Source organism: Sturnira hondurensis, unplaced genomic scaffold (genome assembly GCF_014824575.4).
Source record: "Sturnira hondurensis isolate 20B ecotype Veracruz unplaced genomic scaffold, ASM1482457v3 Scaffold0010128, whole genome shotgun sequence".
Classification (NCBI taxonomy): domain Eukaryota; kingdom Metazoa; phylum Chordata; class Mammalia; order Chiroptera; family Phyllostomidae; genus Sturnira; species Sturnira hondurensis.
The window spans coordinates 18,152,049-18,177,300 of record NW_028082759.1 but is presented as its reverse complement, the minus strand read 5'-3'; the positions used below and the strand labels follow the sequence as shown (position 1 = coordinate 18,177,300).

The following is a 25,252-nucleotide window of genomic DNA, read 5'->3' as shown; positions in this document are numbered from 1 at the left end:
CTGGACCTTAAAGAATGGATGACCCCTGAACACATTCTTGACGGAAAACTATTCGAGCAAAAGCTCAGAAGCCTACATAGCACAGTCCAGGCCGGGGGCAATACGTGAAGCAGCAAGAAGAAAGTCCAGTGTTTCAGGAGATAAGACGGCCAAATCAAGGGGGACCTACTTCTGGATGCTTCTGTGGGTCACTCAGTCTGGCAAAGGGGTGGCCTTTGAAATCTGATAGACAAAGAGACTCAGGAGAATGATAAACGCAGTAACCAAAGCATAGTTAAGTTCAGGAAGAAACAACCAGGAAAAAGTACAGACTGAAGGTATAAACTAAGCATTTATTTTTTAAACAAGTACAAGTGAAAGGAAAGAGAAAACTAGAACAGAGAAATACACGAACATGCTGTTTTAATGCATAAAAGAGCACAGGACAGAAACAGGTCTGTCACTGCTAACTGTGGGACGCCACCCATCTCTGCAGTCGTCCTGCACTTGCCCACGTACATGTAAAGTAGCCATTTATTAAAATGTTCCTTTATTATCCTACTTTGAGTTGGCCACCTCTTTTGTGATGGGACCCTGACTATACATTTGAGCATCGTTAAATACCTGAATATGTCCCCTCAATGCTCTGCTTCAGCTCACAATCAGTTTGGCCTATTACCAAACTCACCTGCTTCCTCAAATCCCTATGCAATACTAGCGTCAACACTTAGTGTCAAAAACAGAGTGATATCTTAACCATTCCTCTCCCCTTAATCTGCCATGTCCTGTTAGACCTTACATAGTAGCAGCTCACATAAGCCCCTTCCATTCCTACTGCTTCTAACCCAGTTTTAATATTTTTCAAGTCATCCTGACTCATGCTACAACAGTTAGCCTTCCTGCCTCATCTTCTCCCCTACGATTTATCCTCTATCTATTGAGATAGTAAATACATAGTACTTTCCACTCAAAACCTTCCAATCTTGTCGGCTAGTGTAGCTCAGTAGATTGAGTGTGGGCCTGCAAACCAAAGGATCGAGGTTTGATTCCCAGTCAGGGCACATGCCTGGGTTGCAGGCCAGTTCCCAGCAGGGGACACACGAGAGGCAACCACACATCGATATTTCTCTCCCTCTCCTTCCCTTCCCTTCTAGAGATAAATAAAATCTTTAAAATGTATATATACACACACACACACACACACACACACACACATACATACATAAACCTTCCAATCTTTCTGCGTTTTATATACCTAATGACTGACTCCTGAGTTCAAAGCGTAATCTAGTCACAACTCTACAAGGAACCTCCTGTCAAGGTTGTATTCACTCAGTATCGTCTAACCATACCTTGAACTTTACTATTCCAACCTATTTATTAACAACATTTCCTTTAGTCTATAGTGCCTTTGGCCTACTTCCTAGCTGTCCATCCAAATCCTACCAATTGTCTTCCTTCTTCACTTTCTCAAAAGCATTCCCTAATCCTGTTCATTGAAAACAGTGCCCTTGCACTTAAAAATATGCAAAGTACTTACTAATACATTCTCATAAATTTAAGTAAAAGGTTAAGATAAAGATAAAGATAAAGATAGTAAGTTAAGGTGCAAGATAAAGAGGCAGATTCTAAACACCTCGATCTTCCCAGACAAGCTTAAAAGATTTCTATCAAAACTTATTATTGTCCCTGGCAGGGTAGCTCAGTTGGTTACAATGTTGTCCAACACACCAAGGTTGCAGGTTCGATCCCGGTGGGGGCACATGTAAGAATCAGCCAATGAATGCGTCAATAAGTGAGACAACAAATCAATGTCTAAATGTCTCCCTCACCCTCTCTTCTCCCTCCCTCTAAAATCAATAAATAAAAATTAAAAGAAAATTTCGTCATACATATACATATACACATATGTTTTGGGTGAACATAAAAATTGAGCCTGCCAACCCAAACCACCCTTGCTCCACACCACAATGCATTTTCTCAAAGGCTCTTCAGGGTTACTAACCCTAAATTATCCTCAAAAAGCAGTTTATATGTTTAGATGAATATGCCTTTTTTTTAAATCCTCACCTGAGGGCATTTTTTTCATTGCTTTTAGAGAGAGAGGAAAGGAGAGAGAGAAACAGCAATTTGAGAGAGAAGCATTGATTGGTGCCTCCCACAGGTGCCCAGAACAAGGGGCAGCCCCGCGACCTAGGCAGGTACCCTGACTGGGAATCAAATTTGCAACCTTTTGGTTACGGGACAACACTCCAACCAAGTGAGCCACGTGGGCCAGGGCTCAATATGCCTATTGGTAAACTTTCAAAACATCTGGTTTTTCCTATAAATTTTAAGAGGGGAGTATGATTACGTATAAGCTCTGTGAGGGAAATGACTTTTAGACTATAAAAGGTGCGACAAAATAGCATATAATTACACCTATCAAAATTAGAAATCATTTTTTAAAAAATAATGAAGATGGCTAAATATACATCGCTAGATCTGAGCAGTCTTGCCTGGATGACACCATGAATACCATCTGTGGCATGGACGTACACGCACGGGTACACAGGAATGCAGAGAACCGGTGTACGGGTCAACAAGTATCGTTACAAACATTTTTAGACGAATATAACCTGAGTTACAAGGCACAAACATTCCAGGAAGTGTTTCCCAGGTGTGCAAAAGGAAATCTCCGTCTACATGAATCTCATTTCCACCACTTCCCCAAATAAAACCTGCTATCACCACCTTACAAATATTCCTTGGCTTTTCTTCCCACTCAGCTTCTTCTCCAAAATTTACACAAATCTGGAATTTAAGTTGAAACTTTATACCACAAGAAGAGAGCCTGATCCTAATCCACTACCTAAAAGGAAACATGCATTAATATAAGACATAACAACCTTCATTCATTTGTATATGTTCTAGGTGTCAGAAGAATGGAAAATTTATTTAGATTTTAATTTGTTTAAAAATGCATTTGAGCCTTTAAACAAAAACAGATTTAAGCTCAGGTTAACTTTTCTAAACTAATCTATGTGTATTAATGATCTTTACCAAGTTACATTAAAGTCCATGAGCTATAATATTGTACAACAACAGTATATCGTGGACTACATGGCCTGCATGCCTTACCGTGAATAAACGGGGGCGTTTTAAATTATCGTCATTGCTGACGCGTGCATGAGCTCGCAGTTTGTGGCAAGAATTTGGCACTGCCTTTTTAAATGAGCTGTAACCGAATTCTAAGTTTTACAGGGTTGTTCTGTGAAGAGAGACAAAAATAGCTCTATCGTACTATTCTGTATTTTTAGAGGTGATAAAGCAAGCATAGATTTCCCTAAAAGTCCATGAGCCGGTACGCAATTAAAAATTAAGATGAACTTCTCAGGTACCTCTAGGCTACTTCAGCATAATGTGAGTTATTTACTCGTATTTCATTTTCGTGTTGAAGAAAAATAAATCTAAAAATATCATCAAGTGTTCAAAAACCACTTTAAAAAATATCACAAGAGCAGCTGTTATTTTACCCGGACTTTAGAGCCTCTTTTTCACTATCACGATCACTCCTCTCTCTGTCCTACAAATGGCATCATCACATTCCGAGTTAAACAAGGCTAAGAAAGCGAAATCCCTTAAATGGATTATATTTGCTTCCTATTTGGAATTGCTTTTATTTTAAATCAGTGAAGCACTTTAAATTAATGAAGCAATGACCACCAACTGTATAACCAGCAAGATTTGACCAACCTGCTCTGTTACGTTAATGTCATAAATATTTTACTGTAAGATAACTGTCGGCTGATGCAAACTTGACACTATAGTTCTCATTTTTTACAGTTTCTAATTTACTATCAAAATCCATTTTCCATGGCCTTTTGAGTATTTTCCAGAAATTTCAAACAATTCTGTTCTTTCATTCGACTTCAGCTGTCATACGTTTTTGTTCTTCTGCTATTCGTTTTCTGTTTAGTTATGCTCCTATGATGAAATCGGTTACAGTAGCCACTTCAAAATGTCATCACACATAACGCTTTTAGCTGTTCTTCCTATTATTCTCCTCAAGAAGAGAATGCACCTCTGCCACTTGACTTCTAGTTTCTGACTGAGAAGCCCTCCAAACTCTCAGAAAAACCCAGATCTCTTCCTGCTACTTGCACTATTATCTATTGTAATTCAAGTACCACTGCAAACTCGAGCCATGAAGCCTATTGAAGTTGGTGGCAGCCTGTTTTGAAAAATAACTGATCACTTCATACAGGGTTTGCTGGCATGTCGTCACCACTGCTCTGAGGAGCAAGGAAGCTTCCAGTCCCTCAGTTCAACACAAAGTCAAGCTGGAGGAAGAGGCACAGCTCTGAGCCAGAAGCAGCGGGTGGTCCCAAGGGGCGCCGCTGGGCCCCCACAAGCAGAAAGACCATCAACCACTCACAGTTTTCATCATGACACTTGGCCACTCTTACAGAAATTTATCTAAATATTTAAGAATTTTTATTAGGCCCTGGATGGTGTAGCTCAGTGGATGAGCACGGGCCTGTGACCCAGACGATCACAGTTCAATTCCCTGTCAGGGCACATGCCTGGGTTGCAGGCCAGTTCCCAGCAGGGGACTCACAAGAGGCAACTATACATTGATACTTCTCTCCCTCTCTCCTTCCCTTCCCCTCTAAAGATAAATAAATAAAATCTTTAAAAAAAAAAGAATTTTTATTAGGACTCAAGGATTCTTTTTCTCCATTAATGGCTAACGGTAAATTTTAATGTGCATTACTATTTGTCACTACAATCCTTCCGATAAAATACTCTGATTTTCTTTATGGCCAAAGGCAAAAATTAAAAGGCTTCTTCAAGAATTGTACATACCAACCCCCAATTAAACATACAGTTCTCTTACTAGAGACACACTGAAAAGACTACAATTTCTAAGACAAAGCAGGAAGAGGAATCTGAGACTACTGCAAAGATGCTTCTGACCTAAGAAAAAAGGGATCACACTGCTCCATCAACACTGAGTCAAAGAAACCCTTCATCTGTTATAGAATGAAAATACCAATTTATTTTTTAGTAAAAAAAAAAGGTTACCCTCATATACTAGCCTACTGACCTCTATAAGTAAATAACAACTAGTCCATTTTTACACTCCCAGGAAAAGTGCTAAAACAATTTTATTATTGTGGGCCTGAAATTTTATCCTTTGGACCCATGATAGGAGATTCTATTACACCTCAAAAAATTATAATGGAAAACTTCTTATAGCAATAAATTCCCTTAAATAAAAGATGTTTCACTGGTTTCCGGTCTATACTAAATAGCATTAGAAAGAGGATTTCGGTACACTTTTCATCTGGCAATAGCAGCGCTGACACTCCCAAACGAGACAGTTAGAAAGAATAAACATTTGACGAGAGGTCTACCTGTTTCCACATTCTCGGTTTCAACTTCTTGCTCTTCCGCCACATCTTGCATCATGTACGTCTCATCATCATAAACCAGAACCTGGGCCGCATAGCCCTGCTCTGCTCTCGCACTGGGCACTGGCTCCACAATCACTGCCGGGTATTCAGAAACCTTCTCACTTTCCTACAAGAGCAAATTTAAAAAAGCAATCAACCTCTTTATTCACACATGCGGGGTTCGCTTTTAAACCCTTGCGTTCATAGAGTCTCAAGGAGTCCCCACAATGAGTTTTCACGAATTATAGATACGAATGCAAAAACCAAAACAAGAGAGGAAAGGGGCTAATTTTAACAATCTGTTCAAGTTAAGAGGTGAGGCATAGACTAAACATTTTACATAATCAGAGCTTTAGGATGAAGACGGCAAATTAAAATCATGCATGAAATTTCACTCTCTCGCGAAAACAGTTCAGACTTTTAGACATACACCTGTAAGGAGAAGAGATAAAAGCAACAAAGGAGAAGAACTAAGAGTTAGGAAGCCTTGGAAGATGGAAAGTGGATGGGTAAATATTATTAAGTGGGTCAGCGGACCCAGGAAAGCCAACCCACAGCCCGACACACTGCACCAGAGAATCCTCCGAAGGCCACCCCGGTGACTTCTGGGATGGAACAGCGCAGGAGGCGGAGGAGGAGGAGGAGGTTCAAAACAAGGGAGATCTTGTCGACCCCGTTTGAAAAGCACTCGGACTCCCAGACTCACTTGCTCCTCCGTGACGCCCGCAACCAGCCCTCCCCACCTCAGCAGGAGACGGGAGAGGGGGAGACAAGGCACGTATGGGGCATGTCTGCCAGTGTCACCACTGTACCGGAAATCGTTTCCCATCAGCTTTTTAGTTCTCAACCTCTTTCTGCATTTCTTACAGCCATCATCAGGACCTCAATGACTTTAATGTCTTTAAGGCTCGAAACGTGGCTTTATTAGCTCCAGCTTTCTCTACATGTATGCAGAAACACATTCAAGTGAGCAGACTCATTGGCTGGCTTTAGTCCTCAACTTTCAATCACGAGCAGACAGCCACGTATTACCAGCTATCTAGGATACAGGATATAGATATAGATAGAGATAGAGATAGAGATAGAGATAGATAGAGAGAGAGAGAGAGAGAGAGAGAGACACACACAAAAAATCCATACTCCTCACAGAGAAAAAAATGTTCTATCCATAAAACAAGAACAGAATACCATAAATCACATTAAAAAATAAAGTGGTCTTAGAAATTAAACACACAATACCTCAAATACAAAGGCAGAGGCTTGGAAGATAAAACTGAGGCAGTCTTCCAAGAACCAGAGAGAAAAGATCAAGCAACGGAAAACAGGAGAGAAAAGAGAACAACAGGGGAAGCCCAGTCCTGGAGGCCCAATCTCTGAATCACAGGAGTTCCAGAAATAAGAAAATGGAGAGGGAAGGGGAAGTTGGCAAGAAATCAGAGAATTCCAGAAATTCCTTTGGTTTATGCCAAAGGACATAAACCCCCCATTTGAGAAGACCTACCGAGTCTTCTCAAATTAAGGGAGACCCACACTGAGGCACACCATTGTGAAACGCCATAATACTGGGGACACAAAGAAGACTCTACAAGCTTCTAGAAAGAAAAGGCACACCACACACAAAGACTTGAGGGCTCAGTTCAGTCTTCTCAACCATCATACTGGGAGGAAGATGACAATGGAGCCATTTCTTCAAAATTATAATGGAAGATTATTAGCAACCTAGAATTCTTCACCCAGTCAAACCATCTTATGAACGTAGAATAAAGGTTTTCTTAGATGTGAAAGAGCTCAAAACATTTACCTTCCTGAGTCCTTTCTCAAGAAGCAACTGGAAAGTGTATTCCATTGAAAAAAGTAAATTTGTAATAAAAAGATGACTTAGGATACAGAACATAGGAGACCCAACATGGGGGAGAGATGTTAGCAACCTTCGGGGCAGCCTGTGAAGGGGGAGCCCAGGATGCCAGCTGAGCACTGGATTTAGGGGGAACCGGTGCAGTGCAATGTGATTCCCGAGATAGCACGACCAACTGTCATCTCCAAGATAAACACTGACACTGTTTCGCAGCACAGAAGGCCCTGACAAAGCCCATTCCAGACTGCAATTCGTATCTACCTTGCCTTGATGTACCCTCTCACCCCACCTGGCCTTGCTACCTAGATCAGCTGAGAACACTGCTTTCACCTTCTAGATGAGCTCTGCTTTGCTGTACTCCAAAATGCTGAAAGAAGACTACGAGGAGCACAGAAATCAGCACTCTTTCCAGGTGACCACACACCTGCTGAGCAAACCTGTAATACGGGGTCCGTACTACAGCCTGCCAGATTCCTGACCACGCCGGCCCCGTGTCTCTAGGAGCTAACTCACAACACCGCTTACTGACCGCCTGAGCAGATGCGCACGAAACTCAGCGCCCCCGATGCTAACTAAGCTCCTCAGCCCCTTTCCTGGGCGCCTTCATCTAACTGTGGAAATGCCGCCCTCTCTGAACTCAGCTAGCTTGGCACATTACTCATTTTTTTTCAAAGTGAACAGTATGTGATTGAGGAATATATGCACAGACAATAACACTATGAAGAAAGGAAATAACACCTAAGTCAGGGTATTGGCACCTCTGGGGACAGACAGGGTAGAGAGGATAGCTGGATATACTTTGCATTCTCAAATACCAGTAATTTCTATTTTTTAACCTGAGTGATAGGTAATATACATTCTTTTTGTTATTCTTAGGCTGAAACATATATGTTTTATACACTCTCCACTTTGTATCAAACATTTCACAAAAGTTTTATATAAATTACACAAAGATATAGCTGCTTCCAATTTTTATAAAAGGCAGTATCTGCTCGAATATTAACACTGAATTTCCTATTCTGTATAAGGCAAAAAATTGAGTCCAACTTTTTACCATTAAAAATATTCTTTCACACAAATTGAACAGAATTACAGTCAAATCACCACGCCTTCTGCTCAGCTCTGTAGCCACAGCCTACGGGTGCCACGGCCCAGCTACAAAGCAGCCGCTAATGAGAAGCATAGGACAGGTAACGACAGGGGGATGCGGTCTCCACTCGTCAGAAACTTAGCAAGAAGCATCATGAGGAACAGCTGAACTAGTATTAAACCAAACAGTGAATGTTTTATTCATATGTCATCCAAGGGACTTGTAACTTCTTCCACGCCTCTGAAATCTAACAGCATACTTAATAGTACTATTAGTTTGAGGCTATTTTATACTGTGAACCACCAATCCCCACCCTACCACGAGAAAATAAGTCAAATTTTCTAAACCATGAAACAACTGAAGACTGGAATTCTGTAGAAGGCTGCTAACCTTCCACAGAATAGGTGGGGCTATTTTACACTGTAATGATAGTGTACAGACATACTATACTCGCCCTCAACTTTGAAGGGCATCTTTTAACATTACAATCAAAGTTGTTTGTATTACTTCTTTGTGCAAAAGCTTTTCACAATTCCTATTGTCTAACAGGAAAGTTTAGTCTAATAAACATTGGTTTTCACACACTCTTTGAAATATAAGCCTCATCCATCTATTAAAGGTTGAACTGTGGCCCCCAAAAGATGGTGAAGCCCTAGCCACCAGTACCTGTGAACCTGAACTTACTCGGAAGTAGTCTCTGCGAGGTAGTCCAGGTAAGACGAGACCATTAGGATAATTCAAATATGAGCAGGTCTGTATAGAAAGGGCAAAGTTGGACACAAACAGGCACATATAGAAGGAAGACAATGTGAAGACCCAGGGAGAACACCACCTACAAGCCAAGGAGCACCGGAAGCTACCAGAAGCCAGGAGAGAGACAAGGAAGAGATTCTCCGTTACAGCCACCAGAAGGAACCAACTCTGCCGACACCTTGATTTTGAATTTCTAGACTCCAGAACTGAGAGACAATAAATACCTTCTGTTTAAGCCACCAGGCTTATAGTACTTTGTTCCAGGAACCCCCCGCAAGAAATATACCACCTTCCCAGCCTCAACTGTCTTATTTCCTACATTACGTCACATAGCTCTGTCCAATGACTTGCTTTACCCCTAATTCCCAAACGTGAGAGCTCCCATGACTATTTTTCATGTTCCTTTATGGCCTAAAATACCTTCTGTATCTGTCCAAAGCCTTTTCATCCATAAGGGCCAGGTTCCAGAGAACCTTCTCATAATCCTCCAATCAGTTTTTCCATCCAAATAACTTCCAGAAAAAGCTGTCTGCCTAACAGTACTATTTTTCATTATTCTGTACTATAATTATTGGTTTACAAATCCAACTCCTTGACAAGACAGTAAGAGGTCTGAGAACAAGAGTGCTTATCTTAGTCAACAACATGCACTTCGTACAAACCAAAGAGGCGTCTAAGCATTTGTAGCGTGGCTCCAAGAATGATAAAGCGCAATACATTCTAACGCTAACAGGTACTCGTGGATTCTACATTTGCTAATCTGCAATGCCCTGTACATCTTCGTGAGGTCTTCCTCTGCCAAGTGCCAGGAACCAGAGGCCACTGCTACAGACAGGCAGACAATCATTGCTTTGTACTGTGTATGCAAACAATGATTTAGCCATTTTTACCGGGGAAGGAGGATGGAAAAGGAAAAAACCAGGAGTCTTTACTCTCTAGAAATATAGTAAACACTCACACATCCACTGAATTATTTGACTTAGGATCACTATACTTTTGGTCAGGTCACCAAAGCACACAGTCACCAAAATGCACGAAATCCAGGTCCAGGGGGTCTTGGCATAACCCGTGTGGTTCCCCGTGAGCTAAGGTTGTCAGACTCAGCAAATAAAAACACAACATACCCAGTGAAATTTGAATGCCAGATAAACAACGAACAATAAGTACAAGGATGCTCCATGAAACACCTGAAACTTATTTAAAGTGGAAGTTTTTGACCGTTTATCTGAAATTCAGATTTAACAGGACAGCCCGTATTTGACCTAGTAAACCTACTGTGAGCACTAACAGTGGTCTCAGAAACTTCTCTTCAAGGAGAGAGGCCCTCAGAGTAAGCAGGCAGGGCAAGTACAGGGCCGCGGGGATAACCTAAGTGGCACTCCCGTGACGCACTCCAGCCACTGCTCTCCAGGTCGCAGGGGTCTCCAAAGGTAAGTTCCACCCCAAGGCTGGGGGCAGTGGTACTGTCATCGTTCTATCACCAATAGAAAGACACCGAGAGACAGGAGGCTGAGGAGAAAACCTGTTTCACATTTCCTCTTTCATGGTGGAGGAAGACCACCTTCAAAGCCTTATCAAAGACGAACCAAACAGGGCAACAGACACGGGGGGGACCTCCTAACTGTTCACCCCCAGAAGCCACAACAAAAAACTATGTCACTAAAATAAATTCCATGGGCTTGCCATGCAAATGCAGTTTTAAGACAAGTCCCCTAACCAAGATGGTCATAATGCAAAAAAAGAAAAGAAAAATAAATACACCCATCAGAAATGGATTGAATAGCTATCGTGTGTTCACACAATTAAAAGGTATCATCGTGGAAAAATATCAGTGATACCAGTAAATGGGGGGATGGGTGACAGAGCAGGACTGTTACATAATTCTACTTACACAAATTTTTATTCCACATATGCATGAAAAGGTCTGGAAGAATACTTCTCAAATTAATTTAATCTGATAAGAGAAACATACGCAGACTAAAGAGGGATTTTCATTTTTCAGTATGCCTGAGATTACTGTTTTTTACAATGTTTTTATATAAATACAATGAAAAAATACTTTTTTATCCACTTAAAACTAACAAATGGAATAAAAACAAAATATCCTAAAGCCTGCAGGGGTAACATAAAAACTTTTTAAAAGATTTTTTATTTATTTATCTTTAGAGGGAAAGAGAAAGGGAAGGAGAGAGGGAGAGAAACATCAGTGTATGGTTGCCTCTCATGTGTCCCCTGCTGGGAACTGGCCTGCAACCCAGGCATGTGCCCTGACTGGGAATCGAACCCTGGTTGTTTGGTTCACAGGCCCATGCTCAATCCACTGAGCCACACCAGCCAGGGCAAAAAACTTTTAAAAAAATTGTGGGAGAATCTATCTCAAAAAAATTAAATAACTTATTTTTCACCAACTGTACCTAGGTGTCATCACAAACGTAGACATCCCTGCAATTATCATCATAATCAAGAAACAGAACACGTCTGCCCTGGGTGGGGTCGCTCAGGGAACTGAGCACCGGCCTGCAAACCAAAGGGCTGCCCTTTGGATTCCCAGCCAGGGCTCATGCCTGAGTTGTGGGCCAGGTGCCCAGTAGGGGGTGCACAAGAGACAACCACACATTGACGTTCCTCTTTCTTCTCTGTCTCTCCCCTCTCTCTCTAAAAATAAACAAATCACATCTTTAAAGAAAAAGAACGCCTCCACCACACCACATGGCTCCTGGGTACCCCCTGTACCAGGCAAACCCACACCAGCACTACCCCCACGCACCCACCTACACACACGGGCCTAGGCAACCACCAATCTGCTGTTTGGCCCCGCGTATGAAATCAACCATTTGTGCTCTTTCTAAGTCTGAGTTCTTTAAATGAACATAGTATTGAGATTTACACATGTTGTTGCATGGATTGAGAGCTCACTTCTTTTTAGTGCTGAGGATTCCGCTGCATGGCTAAATCCATTGTTAATCCGTTCCCCATGTTCACGTGGCTGTAATGCTCCTACTGCCCTTCTGCTCCTGCCCTCCCTTCCTTTCCACAGTGACCTGAGTCAGATGACCAGATCACGTGGTTAATTGTACATGTAATTTTAAAAGGACTCTCACATTGTTTCCAAAGGGTTATTTACATTCTACAGAAATGCACCTGGGTGCCAGTTGCTCCCCATCCTTTCCGACACCTGGCATTACACCATTCCAAGTGTGCGGTAGTATCTCCCTGTGGTTTTAACCTGCATTTCCCTGGTGGCTAACAACATCGGGCATTGCTCCATGTGCTTACCGGCCATCCTCATAATCTTCTCTCCAAGCCATTTTCCCACTGTAATGGGTTATTTCTAACTTATTATTCTATACACTTTGAATATAAGCTCTTGGTCAATATATGTATTGTAAATATATTTTTCTAATCTTTGGCTTGCCTTCTCATTTTCTTAATGGCATTTTAAGAGACGTTACTAATTGACGCTCAATTCACTTTTTTTTGGTCCTCAACCAAGGACATGCTTATTGATTGTAGAGAGACGGGGAAAGAGGGAGAGAAATATCAATGTGGGAAACATCGGACCAGCTGTCTCTCGCACTCAGCACAACTGGGGGCTGAACCCACAACCTAGGCATGTGCTCTGACCAGGAACCGAACCCAGCTTTTCAGTTTAGGGGACAATGCTCCAACCAACCCATACCAACCGGGGCCACCCTTTTTTCTTTTAAAGTTCATGTTTTGTGTGTGTGTGTTCAATCTAAGAAATCACTGTCCATTTCAAGGCTGAGACAACTTTTTCTTGTTTTCTTCCAGAAGTGTTTACAGTTTATACTCTTAACTCTACAGTCAATTTTGAGTTATTCACTGTATATGATGTGAGAAAAAGATTACAGCTCATTAATTTGCATACAGATATATAGTTATTTCACTACCATTTGATTAAAGGCTCTTCTTTCTCCACAGAACTACGTTAGCAGCCTTATGTGGGTCTCTACTATGTCCCGTTGACCTGCGTGCCCTACTACAAGGGGTGGCACTTCTGGGGTCCCTCGTGAATGTCCTGGGCTCTCTAGTTTACTCCAACAGGTTGACACTCTAATATCTCCCAGCCCTGGAGGAACTCTATAGCCTTTTCAGTAATTTACTGAGTTTACGCACATTCTGGCCTTTCTCTGCCTGTCTTTGCAGAATTTCACACTGCACCCGGGCAGCTCATTCAGCTCAAGACAAGGACAGAGCTGCGGTATTCTTCTGATACTCTGCCCCTCAAATGAGCTGTGTCAGCTTCTCCAAATTTTGTTTCCTCAGCTCACGAAGACTGTCACACTCTGCTTGGCCTCTTCCTCCCCACGCAGTGGGCCAGAAAGTGCTCCAAGCGGTCAGACTGTGTAACCAGGCCTCTCCTCCCCGGAAGCACAGTGCTGCGCTGCTGTCCAGCTGTCTCAGCTCTTTCAGACTGCCACGACAAACGCCACACACTGGGTGGCTTATAAACAGCAGCAATTTCTTGCTCACACATGTGGAGGCTGGAAGTCCAAGTTCAGGGGGCCAGCATGCCTGGGTGAGGGCTCTCTTCTGGGTCAAAGACTTATTGCTATACCCCCACTTAGCAGAAGAAACAAGGGATGTCTCCAGGACCTTTTATAAGGGCACTAATCCCATTCATAAGGACTCCTCCTTCATAACCTAATCACCTCCCAAAGGCCCTACCTCCTAATACTAACATCGCTGGGGGTTAGGGATTCAACACAGGAATTTTGGAAGGACACAGACATTCAGTCCAGGGCACCAATGTTTCAACAGGGCGGTTTCGTATGTTTTGTTCCTATTTGCTCACGGTCAGAGTATAACGCGGTCTCAGTTATTCCATCACAGTCTGAAGTGGAAAAACACCTAAAACCTGTTTATCTGGAAGCTGATGCCCGCTAGACCTTGTAGTTACTGTGTTTTTAAAATATAGTTAAATCCTTTTTTGCCTGTGTTCATCTTCTATTTCTGTGAGACCTACGTGCCATACACTTCCTTTTCAAAAAGTGCTCTGGCTATTTCTGCATGTTTATTGTTCCATGCAATCATCAGGTTTACAGAACCTAACATTTGATGGGGATGGAATTAAATATATATATTAACTGGAGGAAACTGACGTCCTACACAGCAGCGGTCCCCAACCCTTTTGGCACCAGGAACCAGTTTCATGGAGGACAATTTTTCCACAGACCAGGGCGGTTGTTGGGGAGATGGTCTGAGGATGATTCAAGCCCATCATGTTCAAGGTCACCTCCTGCTGTGTGGCCTCGTACTCGTCCTTGGCCTGCGTCCCAGAGGTTGGGAACCCCTGCTCCTCAGCACTGGCCCTTCCCATCTCTCCTATCCAAGTGTAAAGTATATCTCTTTGTTTATTAAAGTCTTCTTTCATGTACTTCAGTATCAGTTTTCTTTAAATGAGTTCCAGATATCTATTTATTCCTCAATATTTTATGTTTTGTCCATTTTCTAAAAAGGGATCTTATTCTCCATGATCTACTCTAATTATAGTGATTACAAAAGAAAGCTGGGTATTTTTGGTGTTAATTTTGTACCTGACAAACTTTTATTAGTTCTAATGGGTTTTCATGGATTCCCCTGATTTGCCTAAGTAGAGAATCACATTATTTACAAATAATAATTTGGTCTCCTTTATAATATTTTTTCATTAACTTGCCTGATCCCAGAAAACTATTTATAATAGTAATGGTAGTGCCTACACTCCTTGCCTTTCCAATTTTAAGGAAAATACTCTAGTTCTTCATCATTAGACAGGATTTGACTGTTTGTTTGTAACAGTTCTTTTTTTTAAAAAGATTTTATTTATCTTTTTAAAATATTTTATTTATTTATTTTTAGATGGAGGGGTAGGGAGAGAGAGAGAGGGAGAGAAACATCAATGTGCGGTTGCCTCTCATGAGACCCCCACTGGGGACCTGACCTACAACCCAGGCATGTGCCCTGACTGGGAATTGAACTGGCAACCCTTTGGTTAACTGGCCAGCACCCAATCCACTGAGCCAGACCAGCCAGGGCATGTAACAGTTATTTTTTATAATGTTAAGAAAGTATACACCTGTATTTATATTATTAAAAGTTTTCCTAAAAAGTCAGGAGGAAAATCAAGACAAAAAAGAAAAAAATTGTATCAGGAATAGATATAAAATTTTATAAAATCCCATTTCCTGAAGTATTTTATTCCTACTAACATTTATGTTATATGTCATATTAGTAGGGAGATATATTATATTGTTTTCTTAATACTGAATTATGTTTGTATATCTAAACCCTACATAGAAACCAGAATTTTTATATATAGTTGCATTTTGTATATTTATTACTATTTTATGCATGATTTTTACATCTATACTAGTAAGTATGATTGTAGTTTACTTTTTTGGTATCTTTGTCAGAAACAATTATCCTAATTTTATAAAATATATTTCTTTTTTGTATTACTTCTATAATAAGAAATAGCTATAAAAAATAAAGCCTGAAAATTTATTAATAACTCCTCAAATACCCACCACTTTTTATTTTTGGCCAAGTACTTTTAAAATTTATTTTCAATTATAGTTGACACACAATATTATATGAGTTTCTGGTGTACAACAAATACCCACAACTTTTTACACATTTATCTTTTTCTTCAGATTCTGGAGCTCTGATTATAAAATTTTGACAGGTCATTTTTTTCAACCCACCCTACATTTTAGAATATAGACATTATAGATATATTCCTGAAAAGTTGCTTATAAAATAAAAATCTTTCAAATGTACTGTCTCTAAAACTCCCTTTGTAAAATTAGAAGATTATTTCAGATACTAGTGGCTTTTCTTTGTTCCTGGAATTCGCTTTCCCCAGATGTTTCTTTTGCCCAATTCCTTACTTTACTTAGGTCTAAACTAAAATAGCACCTCTTCAGAGAAGCCTTCCCTGTCCCCTTTAATTAAAATACCCCCACCACCTCTCCATCCATCTCTAGCCTTGATTTATTTTTCACAGCCCTTCTGAAATAGTTTACCCCTAGCGCCTACAAAGGTACCTGACACCAGGTAAGTGGTCAGTTAACATTTGATGAGGACAAAGTTACCCAAGAATAGTTTACCCCAGTCTGGTGCCACTCTAGTCTTTAGTCAACAATGCCTTGGTAAAATGACTTAATTTACCAGATTCTTTCTCCCATAATAATCAGTTCTCCTGGCCAAGAACATCCAGGGTTCCACATAAAGGCAGAAAAATAGGAGTCTTCCGGAAATAAACTGTTGTACTCTTTCCCCACATCGATGGTCCCCAATCAGCACATGGTAAAAATATTCTCCCTGGCAGCTTTTTTTATAGGGTAAAATACCAACAGAGTATTTTTTAACTACAGTGCAAAGAGAAAGCGCTTGAAGAAGCAACAAGTGGTTTGGGCGACATGGATGGAAGTCCTCCAAGTCCCTGGTCTCTCTGGTGAGTCACACCTACAAGTGATCACACTGAAAGTAAATCTTCAAAGGAGAAGTACACCCTGGCTGCTTAAGTCCTTCTCATAAGGGCTCTGAACCAGTTTTAGATTCCAACAGGACAGGAACGTTTGAGTTAGCAAGCACTGGGAACAAACGGCAAGCAAGTAGCCTGTGCTTTATCTCCTTTTCACTGAATTTGCCCCTAGCTGGAAGACCAAACAGACACCAAGCAAGCAAGCAAAAGAATCCAGATTCCAGAGCACACGCCCAGTGTCCCAACTTGCTTCTCAGTCCTGTCACTATGCCACTCTGCTGGCACTCGGGGCCAGCAACAGCAGTATCCTCTCTCAGGACAGAGGGAGAACAGATTTTCCAAACACAGACAACTCTCCATTTCCCCGACTCACCACTGATCAGATATTTGTCCATTAGTGCGACAGCATTATTATATTGTAACTTAGCTCCTTCCCAATGTTCAGTCTTTATTGAATGGTGGGAACAGAAGCCAGGCCCTGGGAATCCATATATTTCTGGTAGTTATTTTTCTACTCCCATCTCTTGTTCTTTAATGTTATCAGTAACAATAAAATAACAAAAAATGCTAATAATGCAAGAAATTCTACATGTATAAAATTTCAAAACCTGAATGGCTGGTGTGGCTCAGTGGATTGAGTGTGGGCCTGCGAACCACACGATCGTGGTTTGATTCCCAGTCAGGGCACATGCCTGGGTTGCAGGCCAGGTCCCAGCAGGGGACCCAAGAGAGGCAACCACACATTGATATTTCTCTCCTTCTCTCCTTCTCTTTCCCTCTAAAAATAAATGAATAAAATCTTTAAAAAAAATTTCAAAACTTGAATTTATTTTCTGATTTACAAATGACCTAAATTCTTAAACACACACACACACACTTAAAATATGATGGAACCCCCACCCTGAATTGGATGTAACAAAATAACAAAAAAAAAACAAAACTAAGACTGTAACTAGAGGATATATAAAATTCTAATTTAAGATGAATTTAATTTAGGTACAGTATATACCTAAACCCTCTATAATCCAAACCAATAAATTTTATCAGAAATTAAATCACATCCTCAACTAATACTACAGCATTCTTTCTTTCCATTTTTTCCCAGTTCATTCCCATATATCCACGTTCCAACAACTCCAGTGAGCCGGGCAGTACACTCCCTCAAACTACGAGTACGTAAACTACATGAGGACACGTAGACAACATGTACACGCACAGTTTCATGCACTATACATTTCTATTCTCCAATACTTGTTTCCCATTAATTTTAAGACCATTTCATACATGGACTCTAGGAAAAAAAATGATAATGTAAAACATTGGATGCCTAACCTCTTGATTCTCTACTCCAGGGCTGGAAAGCTCCGAAACAGAATTTCCACTGTGAATCACTGCTGATGTCATTGTTTATTCCCTGAGGAAGCTTGAAATGCTATTAATCAGTGCAATTAATGCTTCATGGATGATTGCCCGTATTATAGGTTTGCATTATCATGTCTTAAAAGTCAATACAGGAGTGGAGTAGATATCCAGAAATCCAGTCTTCTAAAGATGATTAACCAGAGAGCCTGAAAAGAGGGAGAATTTGAAAAGTTATTAAAAACATATAGGAAAGGTATAAAGTACAGTCTATTCTACAATCTAATCGTTAACATTTTGTATAAACTAAAAAAAAAAAAAAAAGGAGATAGGTTTATACAGCCCTGGGTCAAAAGAGGGCAGTAATGAGCATTCTACTTAGTATTGTCAAGTTCATGAACATAATGAAACTAAGTTCTGACCAAGCTACTGCACATTCGTGACATTATGATATTTACATTCTAAGAAGTAAAATGTTATAATTATTTTTTATGAAGATGTGCTTTTATTCCTGAAATATTTTCATAGCAAATTTTAAAATCTTTTATGCATATAAAAACATAAGATGTGCTAGACAGAGCCAACTTTTAAAATTATTTTCCTATATTACAAATTAAAAGACTTATTGGTTTGTAAATATTTTACTCTTTTTCTTTGGCTCATTTAGGCTATTTATTTGGATAACTAGGGTCTTTTGCAATGGCAGCAACCTCACGTGTATCCACATTTTCAATACTCTACCAGAACCATAAAAGAGACTAATTTCAGTTGCTTATATTTTCAAATAGAGTAGTTTAAAAATAAAGTAGTGAAATCATTTGGAATGCCTTTAATATTATTTTTTCATTCTTTCCTCAATAGTTTTGTTGCTATTGGTTCAACAGGCAATATAGCAAACGATTTCAAGTAAACATAACTCTTCCTCCCGTAGAGAGAAATGTCAATATGTGTATCATCTATACTCACACACTAGATTATTCCTAAAAAAGTCACACTGTTTTTGATTTTGTATGTGTTAAACTTTTCATAGAGAAATTAGAGATTTATTTCTAACAGGGTTTTTTCATATAAAAATTAAAGAATGCAAAAAATTAAGTATAAAGAGAAAATACATATCTAATAAATAAATTCATTAATACTATGTCCACTGCTAAGTTTAGCTACTGGTACCATACAGATAGGAAAATAAAATAATAAAGAATTTCCAGAGCCCTGGCTGGTGTAGCTCAATGGATTGAGCACGGGCCTGCAAACCAGAGGATCGCGGTTCAATTCCCAGTCAGGGCACATGCCTGGGTTGCAGACTGGTTCCTTGCAGGCCAAGTCCCAACAGGGGATGCACAAAAGGCCACCATACATTGATGTTTCTCTCCCTCTCCTTCCCCTCTAAAGATAAATAAATAAATAAATAAATAAATAAATAAAATCTTTAAAAAAAAAAAGAATTTCCATACACTCCTACAATAAAAAGAAATACCTGAAAATAAAAAGCAGAAGATTCACCTCACTACCTAAGACCACTCAGTACTTTTAATCTCCTTTCTGATCTTATCAAAAGAAAATGGAGGATTTGTATCTCAAGAATAAAAATTAATAAAAACCCACAATCCCACACACTGAAGCTCAGCATTATCATATAGGGTAATGACAGTTTTCAGTTTCTATTTTCTAAACACACAGATAATAGAAGAAATAAATTTTACTTACAATTTTAATGTTAAGTAGTCTAAGCATCCTTCACTATTTTCACAACTTGCCAAGAGCTAAAACAAACCAGCAGTTCTCTGGAACTAGTAGTGGGGGGAAAAAGACAGTATTAATATAATTCTATTAAAAATATTTTTTGCCCAAATTAGGTTTGATTCAGACACTATGTACTTATTACAAACCATCTCCAAATCCTGATGACACACATTATATAATAAATATAATAACAAATTATTTTAGGCTATTGAGGAATCAGAAGTTTTTATGAAACTTAAAATGCAAGTCAGCACTCAATAACAATTACTAAGTAAGGACAGACTCAACATACATAGCCTATGTCTCATATTAGGGCTTACCTTTCAAGTGGCTGCAGGTATAAGCCCTGATCCGTAGGAATATAGAATCAAGTTTTTAAAAACTAATCCCAAAAACTACTGTCAAGCAGTGCTGACATACTACTGCCTATGAGTCACTTTCCTGCTCCCAAGCCTCTTCAAAAGCCCTCCTCCTTTCAAGGTTAACCCACTGACCTACGCACTGGAGCTCCGGCCTTGCTCCATCAATTATGTCCTCTTTTTCCTTTGTTAACAGCGGGTCCTTTCCTCAACATCTAAACATTTACAAGACTCTCTCATCTTCAACATGGAAAAGTCCCCCTCCGTGACCCTGTCTACCCCTCCCTCCACCTGCCACTCTAGTTCCTCTCTCAGATAATGTCCTAGAAGAAAAACGGTCTATAATTTGTCTCCACTTCCCAATTTCTCAGGTACTCCTCCTCCTAGAGAAGTTTGTCATCCATCACTACCAGCAGAAATTTTTATTAAATTCTGGTTGCAACATCCAATGGATACATGTCTGTCTTCCCTGACACTGTTCCTCATACCCTTCTTGAAACTCTATCTTGAATTCCTTTCTCCCTCTCTGGCTCCTTCTTTTCAATGTCCTCTTACAGACCCACACTAATTTTCAAGGAGCTTGGAGCAAGACTACAAATGGAAGCCCACATACCATATGCATAACATAGGGTCCAGCACAAATAATGCCCCCTTTTTATTAGAAAAGCTTTTATTACAAAATCATAAGCATGTAATTCTGTAACAACAATATCAAGCTCAAGCACACCATGACATTTTAGGTAAAATGTTCAAATTAAAACTATAAATTATTACAGCCTCGCCCTGCCTGGTGTAGCTCAGTGGATTGAGCGTGGGCCTACGAACCACACAATCACGGTTCGATTCCCAGCCAGGGCACATGCCTGGGTTGCAGGCCAGTTCCCAGCAGGGGACTCATGAGAGGCAACCATACATTGATATTTCTCTCCCTCTCTCCTTCCCTTCCCCTCTAAGGATAAATAAATAAATAATCTAAAAAAATCTGTTTAAAATGTTTTAAAAAATTATTACAGCCTTATTATTACCCTACCAACCACACTCAAGCAGGCCTTACTTCTGCCAGACCCTGTATTTTGAAGTTATATATCAAGCTAACAAGCTCTTAAATTCTTACTCTACCTTCCTGTCTTGACATACACATTTATAACAACCTAAAAGGCTAGGTTGGACTTCTCAGGCTCAAGTTCTATCGGGGGCATGGGAGAATCATTACCCTACCCCTACCTGGCCTGCAGCCTGAACATTTTCTCTCTTCCCAACTTTGGTTCCACTCCATACTACAAGGGGCCTCATATACAGCCATGTGGCCATCTCAGGCTCTGTCCACATGCCTGCAAACTGCTACCCTTTGGCCACCCCTTAGGCCTAGAGAAGCCCATACATGTAGAATGGTCAAGAGAGGAAAGAATGAGAAAAGAGACCCATCAAGCACCACACGGGCAAGGGTCCAAATGCTTAGAACTTGATTTAGAAATGGGTACCAGATGGACTAGTTCCCTTGCCTGCCCCACCCCTCCGCCAAATCCTAATCTCATTGGGAAAGGTATAGCTGGAGGAAGGGCCATTAAAAGCACCATTAAATGGAACGGAGAAAAGTGTGGTAACAGAAGTCCAGTATGTCCCAACCTAGACTCATTTACCTTCTCCTATTGTGCTCAGTTACCCCAAAGCCCACACAAATCACCCATGACACCGAGATCCAAGACTCCTTTTCCCGTTGACACCATCGCGCTCTCCCTGCTGACCGCTTCTCTACAGTCTCACGCCCTCTGTCCTCACTGAAGTCCTTGTTATCATCCCTCTGTATTGTTAAGAGCCTCCAAATGTGTCTCTTTGCCTCTACTCCCGCCTCACTGCCAGTCCGTCTACAGCAGTATCAGGGTGATCTGAGACAAAGTAATGTCAGGCCCCTCCCAAGTCTTCAGTAGCTCCTCATCACCTGCAAGGTGAAGTCCCAACTTCTTTGCAAGCATCCTGATTTAGCAGGAACAAACCTTAGAGGCCTGCGTCTATTTTCAGAAATTATGAAGCGTTCATTCTGCTGTGTTCAGGTATGAAAATCATGTATCTAAGCCATGCTCACTTGTCCCGCCTCACCTTCCTTTAGTTCCTCCATCTAACTTTTTTTAATTTTGAGAGAGAGAACACATGCAGGAAAGAGAAACATCAATTTGTTGTTCCACTTCTTTATGCATTCATTGGTTACTTCTTGTATGTACCCTGACTGGGGATCGAACCTTGCAACCTCCGCATATCGGAATGATGCTCTAACCTACTGAGCTACCCAGCCAGGGCCCCTCCATCTAACTTTTTACCACAACCATCTGTAGTTCCCTATAGTCTTCCCTCTTGTCTTTAACATTCTTCCCCTGCTTCCACACTGGGCCAATTCCTAGCTGTCTTAAAAGCCTCAGCTTTAATGCAACCTCACCCCCTCCAAGTTCAATGTCATTTTCTATTATTCTCTTCCCCCAATCACATTATATGCCTCCCTCACTAAAAACATCCATGAAATAACAGCCTCCAGTAGATCATTCCACGTCCCATCAACCACACCAAGCCCAACACCCATGCCTTTCCTTCAGTGCTCTCTTCACTTCCTTAATCGACTCCCTGCTACATTCCAAAGGCGCCAAGTTTTAAAAATCTGTGTGTCCCGGTGTTTAAGACCCGCGATTTAACCACCCAGTCCAGTGCCTTTCACAGAGTATGGACAGAGTCAAGATGTGCTGAATGCAAGAATAAGCGAACATGCCCCAGTCAGACGCATACTTCACTGTTCACTGCACACACCGGGGTCTTTCAAACCCGCCTCCCGTTGCTGGTGCTCTTCTGTCACCAGGAATGTCCTCTTTGTTCACTCCGATTCCACCTGCCCTCCAGAGACAACATTCTCCCTACAATGACATCACCTCTTTCCTACCTCTTACTGTACCAGTTCTCCCAGTAATGTTTATTGAGCACCTAGTACACACTGAACAGCACTACGCCAGGAATACCAAAATGAGGTCAAGACTCAGCCTTCAAACAGCTTAGAGTGTAGAGTAAGGAGAAACACACAGATGCAAGTACAGTGTCAACGCCATAAAGAAAACTACAAAGTCCAGAGGGGAGGTCAAGAAGGAACGCCCAAGTTGGCTTTGGGGGCATTCTAGAGAGACTTCAGAAGGGGGACACCCTTAGGTCAGGGACTTAGAGAAGGAAGGGTGAAAATGGTGTAGCAATAAGAGAAACAACTGTGAATAATAAATACTAAATGAATTCTCAGAACTGAAGAAAAACTATGTGAAATAATAACAAACCTAAGTACCACCCCAAAGTAAATTCTGCTCGTACAATAATTTAGTTGCTTAGAGTACAGACCACATTATCATCAAAAAGTCGCTTTACGATCTTATTTATACAAAGGACAACAAGGAAAACTCATTCTATGATATTAGAAATAGGACATTACAGCCCTGGCTGGTGTAGCTCAGTGGACTGAGCGTGGGCCTGCGAACCAGAAGACTGCAGTTTGATTCCCAGTCAGGGCACATGCCTGGGTTGCAGGACAGTTCCCGGCAGGGGACACACCAAAAGCAACCATACATTGATATTTCTCTCCTTCTCTCCTTCCCTTCCCTTCCAAAGGTAAATAAATAAAAATTTAAAAAAAAGAAACAGGACACTGCAACACAAAGGGCTAATATTACTAATATATTTGAGAGCACTTAAAATAGAGGAATAAAGGACCAAAAAAACCTCAGGAGAAATATACAATTCACAAAAACATATAAAAATGACCTTTAAACATATGAAAAGGTATTCAAATACATTTTCAAAAATGAAAATTTTGGAAAAATGAAAATTAAAAAAAAAATGGTATACCATTTCTCTCACCTGTCAAATTGATAAAAATGAAATAAAATGTGTCATATTGTTGTCGGTAAATTGTGCAAGCTGACTGTGGCTGCCGGGAAGCGAACTGACACAACACTGTGAGGGGGACTCGGCAACATCCCGCAAGGCTACACGCGCATTTACCGTTTTGCTAAAGAGCTTTATTGAGATATAATGGCCATATAAGTTCATCTACTTAAAGTATATAATTCCATGGTTTTCAGCTGTATGGTAGCACCACCATCTAATTTTAGAACATTTTCGGCGCACACACTCCCCATCCTTCCTCAATTCCTGGTCCCTGGCAACCACTACCCTCTCTACGTCTAGAGATCCACTTGTTTTGGCTATTTCGTGTAAGCAGAATGACATAATATGTGGACTTTTGTGACTGGCTTCTTTCTCTTCATGTGTTCTCAATATTCATCTGTGGGTTGCATGCATTAGTATTTTATTCATTTTTTTAGAAAGAACTGTTAGCCTGCAATTCCTTATTAGCAAGAAACGATTCTTAGATATAGGCCTTACATCCTAACTCAAATTTGTCCACATTTCAAGTCAAAGAACTACCTGGAACCGAAACATAAACGTTTTCATAGTGCTAAGCGAAAAGACCCCTGTAAAAGCTGCCAGAGGGAAAAGCGCACCTACACTCCCATTAAACTGTTTGCAAGATCATCTCCCTTCACCTAATTAGGCCACAGGCCTACAGCTTCCTCCCCAGGGCCTGGAACACGGGCACTACAGGGCCAGCAGAACACGTAATGAATGGAAGAATGCACACCTGCATTGATTATTTTTATTTGAAGGACGAAATATCATCATCTCCACTGTACCTGGACTCTAATCACTGGCCAAAGGGAAATAAAGTTCTTCCAGGTTAAAACACAAATCCCCAGCCCTGGCAGGGCAGAATCTTTTAGTCTTGAAGAGGTACGTCAGGGGTCTCTCAGAATTCGGCATATCACCGTACTCGTGGCTAGAGTTAAGGATATACACAGCAGGTGAAAAAGGAAAAAGACGCAGGTGGAATCAGGGAGAGTCCATGTGCAAGCTCCCTGCGCCCTCTCCTTCCCTGGAGAGGTCGGGCAGAGCTCACTCCTCCGCCCGCAAGGAAAATGCGCCAGGATGCGGGCAACCTTTCCGCTCAGGAGCCCCAGGGGCTCCTGAGGCTTCACGGCAGGCAGGTCCCGGGCACCCTCTGCCTCGTGTCTCCCAAACTTCCAGACTCCCGGAAGGAAAGCAGGTGTTCCACATAAACCACACTGTTCGCACCAACAGCCGAGGTGCAGTGAGTCACCCTTATCA

General features: G+C 40.9%; 1 protein-coding gene and 1 non-coding gene across 3 annotated transcripts in view; both read right to left on the bottom strand.

Annotated features, from left to right (window-relative positions):
• ELF2 (E74 like ETS transcription factor 2) overlaps window positions 1-25,252 on the bottom strand; it is an 87,847-nt gene that overhangs the window by 47,039 nt on the left and 15,556 nt on the right. For both annotated transcript variants that reach the window (XM_037058503.1, XM_037058504.1), the window contains exons 2-4: window positions 19,671-19,753; window positions 17,937-18,172; window positions 5,379-5,544 (exon numbers count right to left, since the gene is read on the bottom strand). In XM_037058503.1, coding sequence (XP_036914398.1) covers window positions 5,379-5,544; window positions 17,937-18,008 — 238 coding nt within the window. In that variant the 5' untranslated portion in view covers window positions 18,009-18,172; window positions 19,671-19,753. The remainder of the gene's footprint in view (window positions 1-5,378; window positions 5,545-17,936; window positions 18,173-19,670; window positions 19,754-25,252) is intronic.
• On the bottom strand, window positions 6,279-6,407 carry LOC118995605 (small nucleolar RNA SNORA33). The gene has a single exon (XR_005068317.1). It is a non-coding gene; the product is annotated as a small nucleolar RNA SNORA33 (small nucleolar RNA).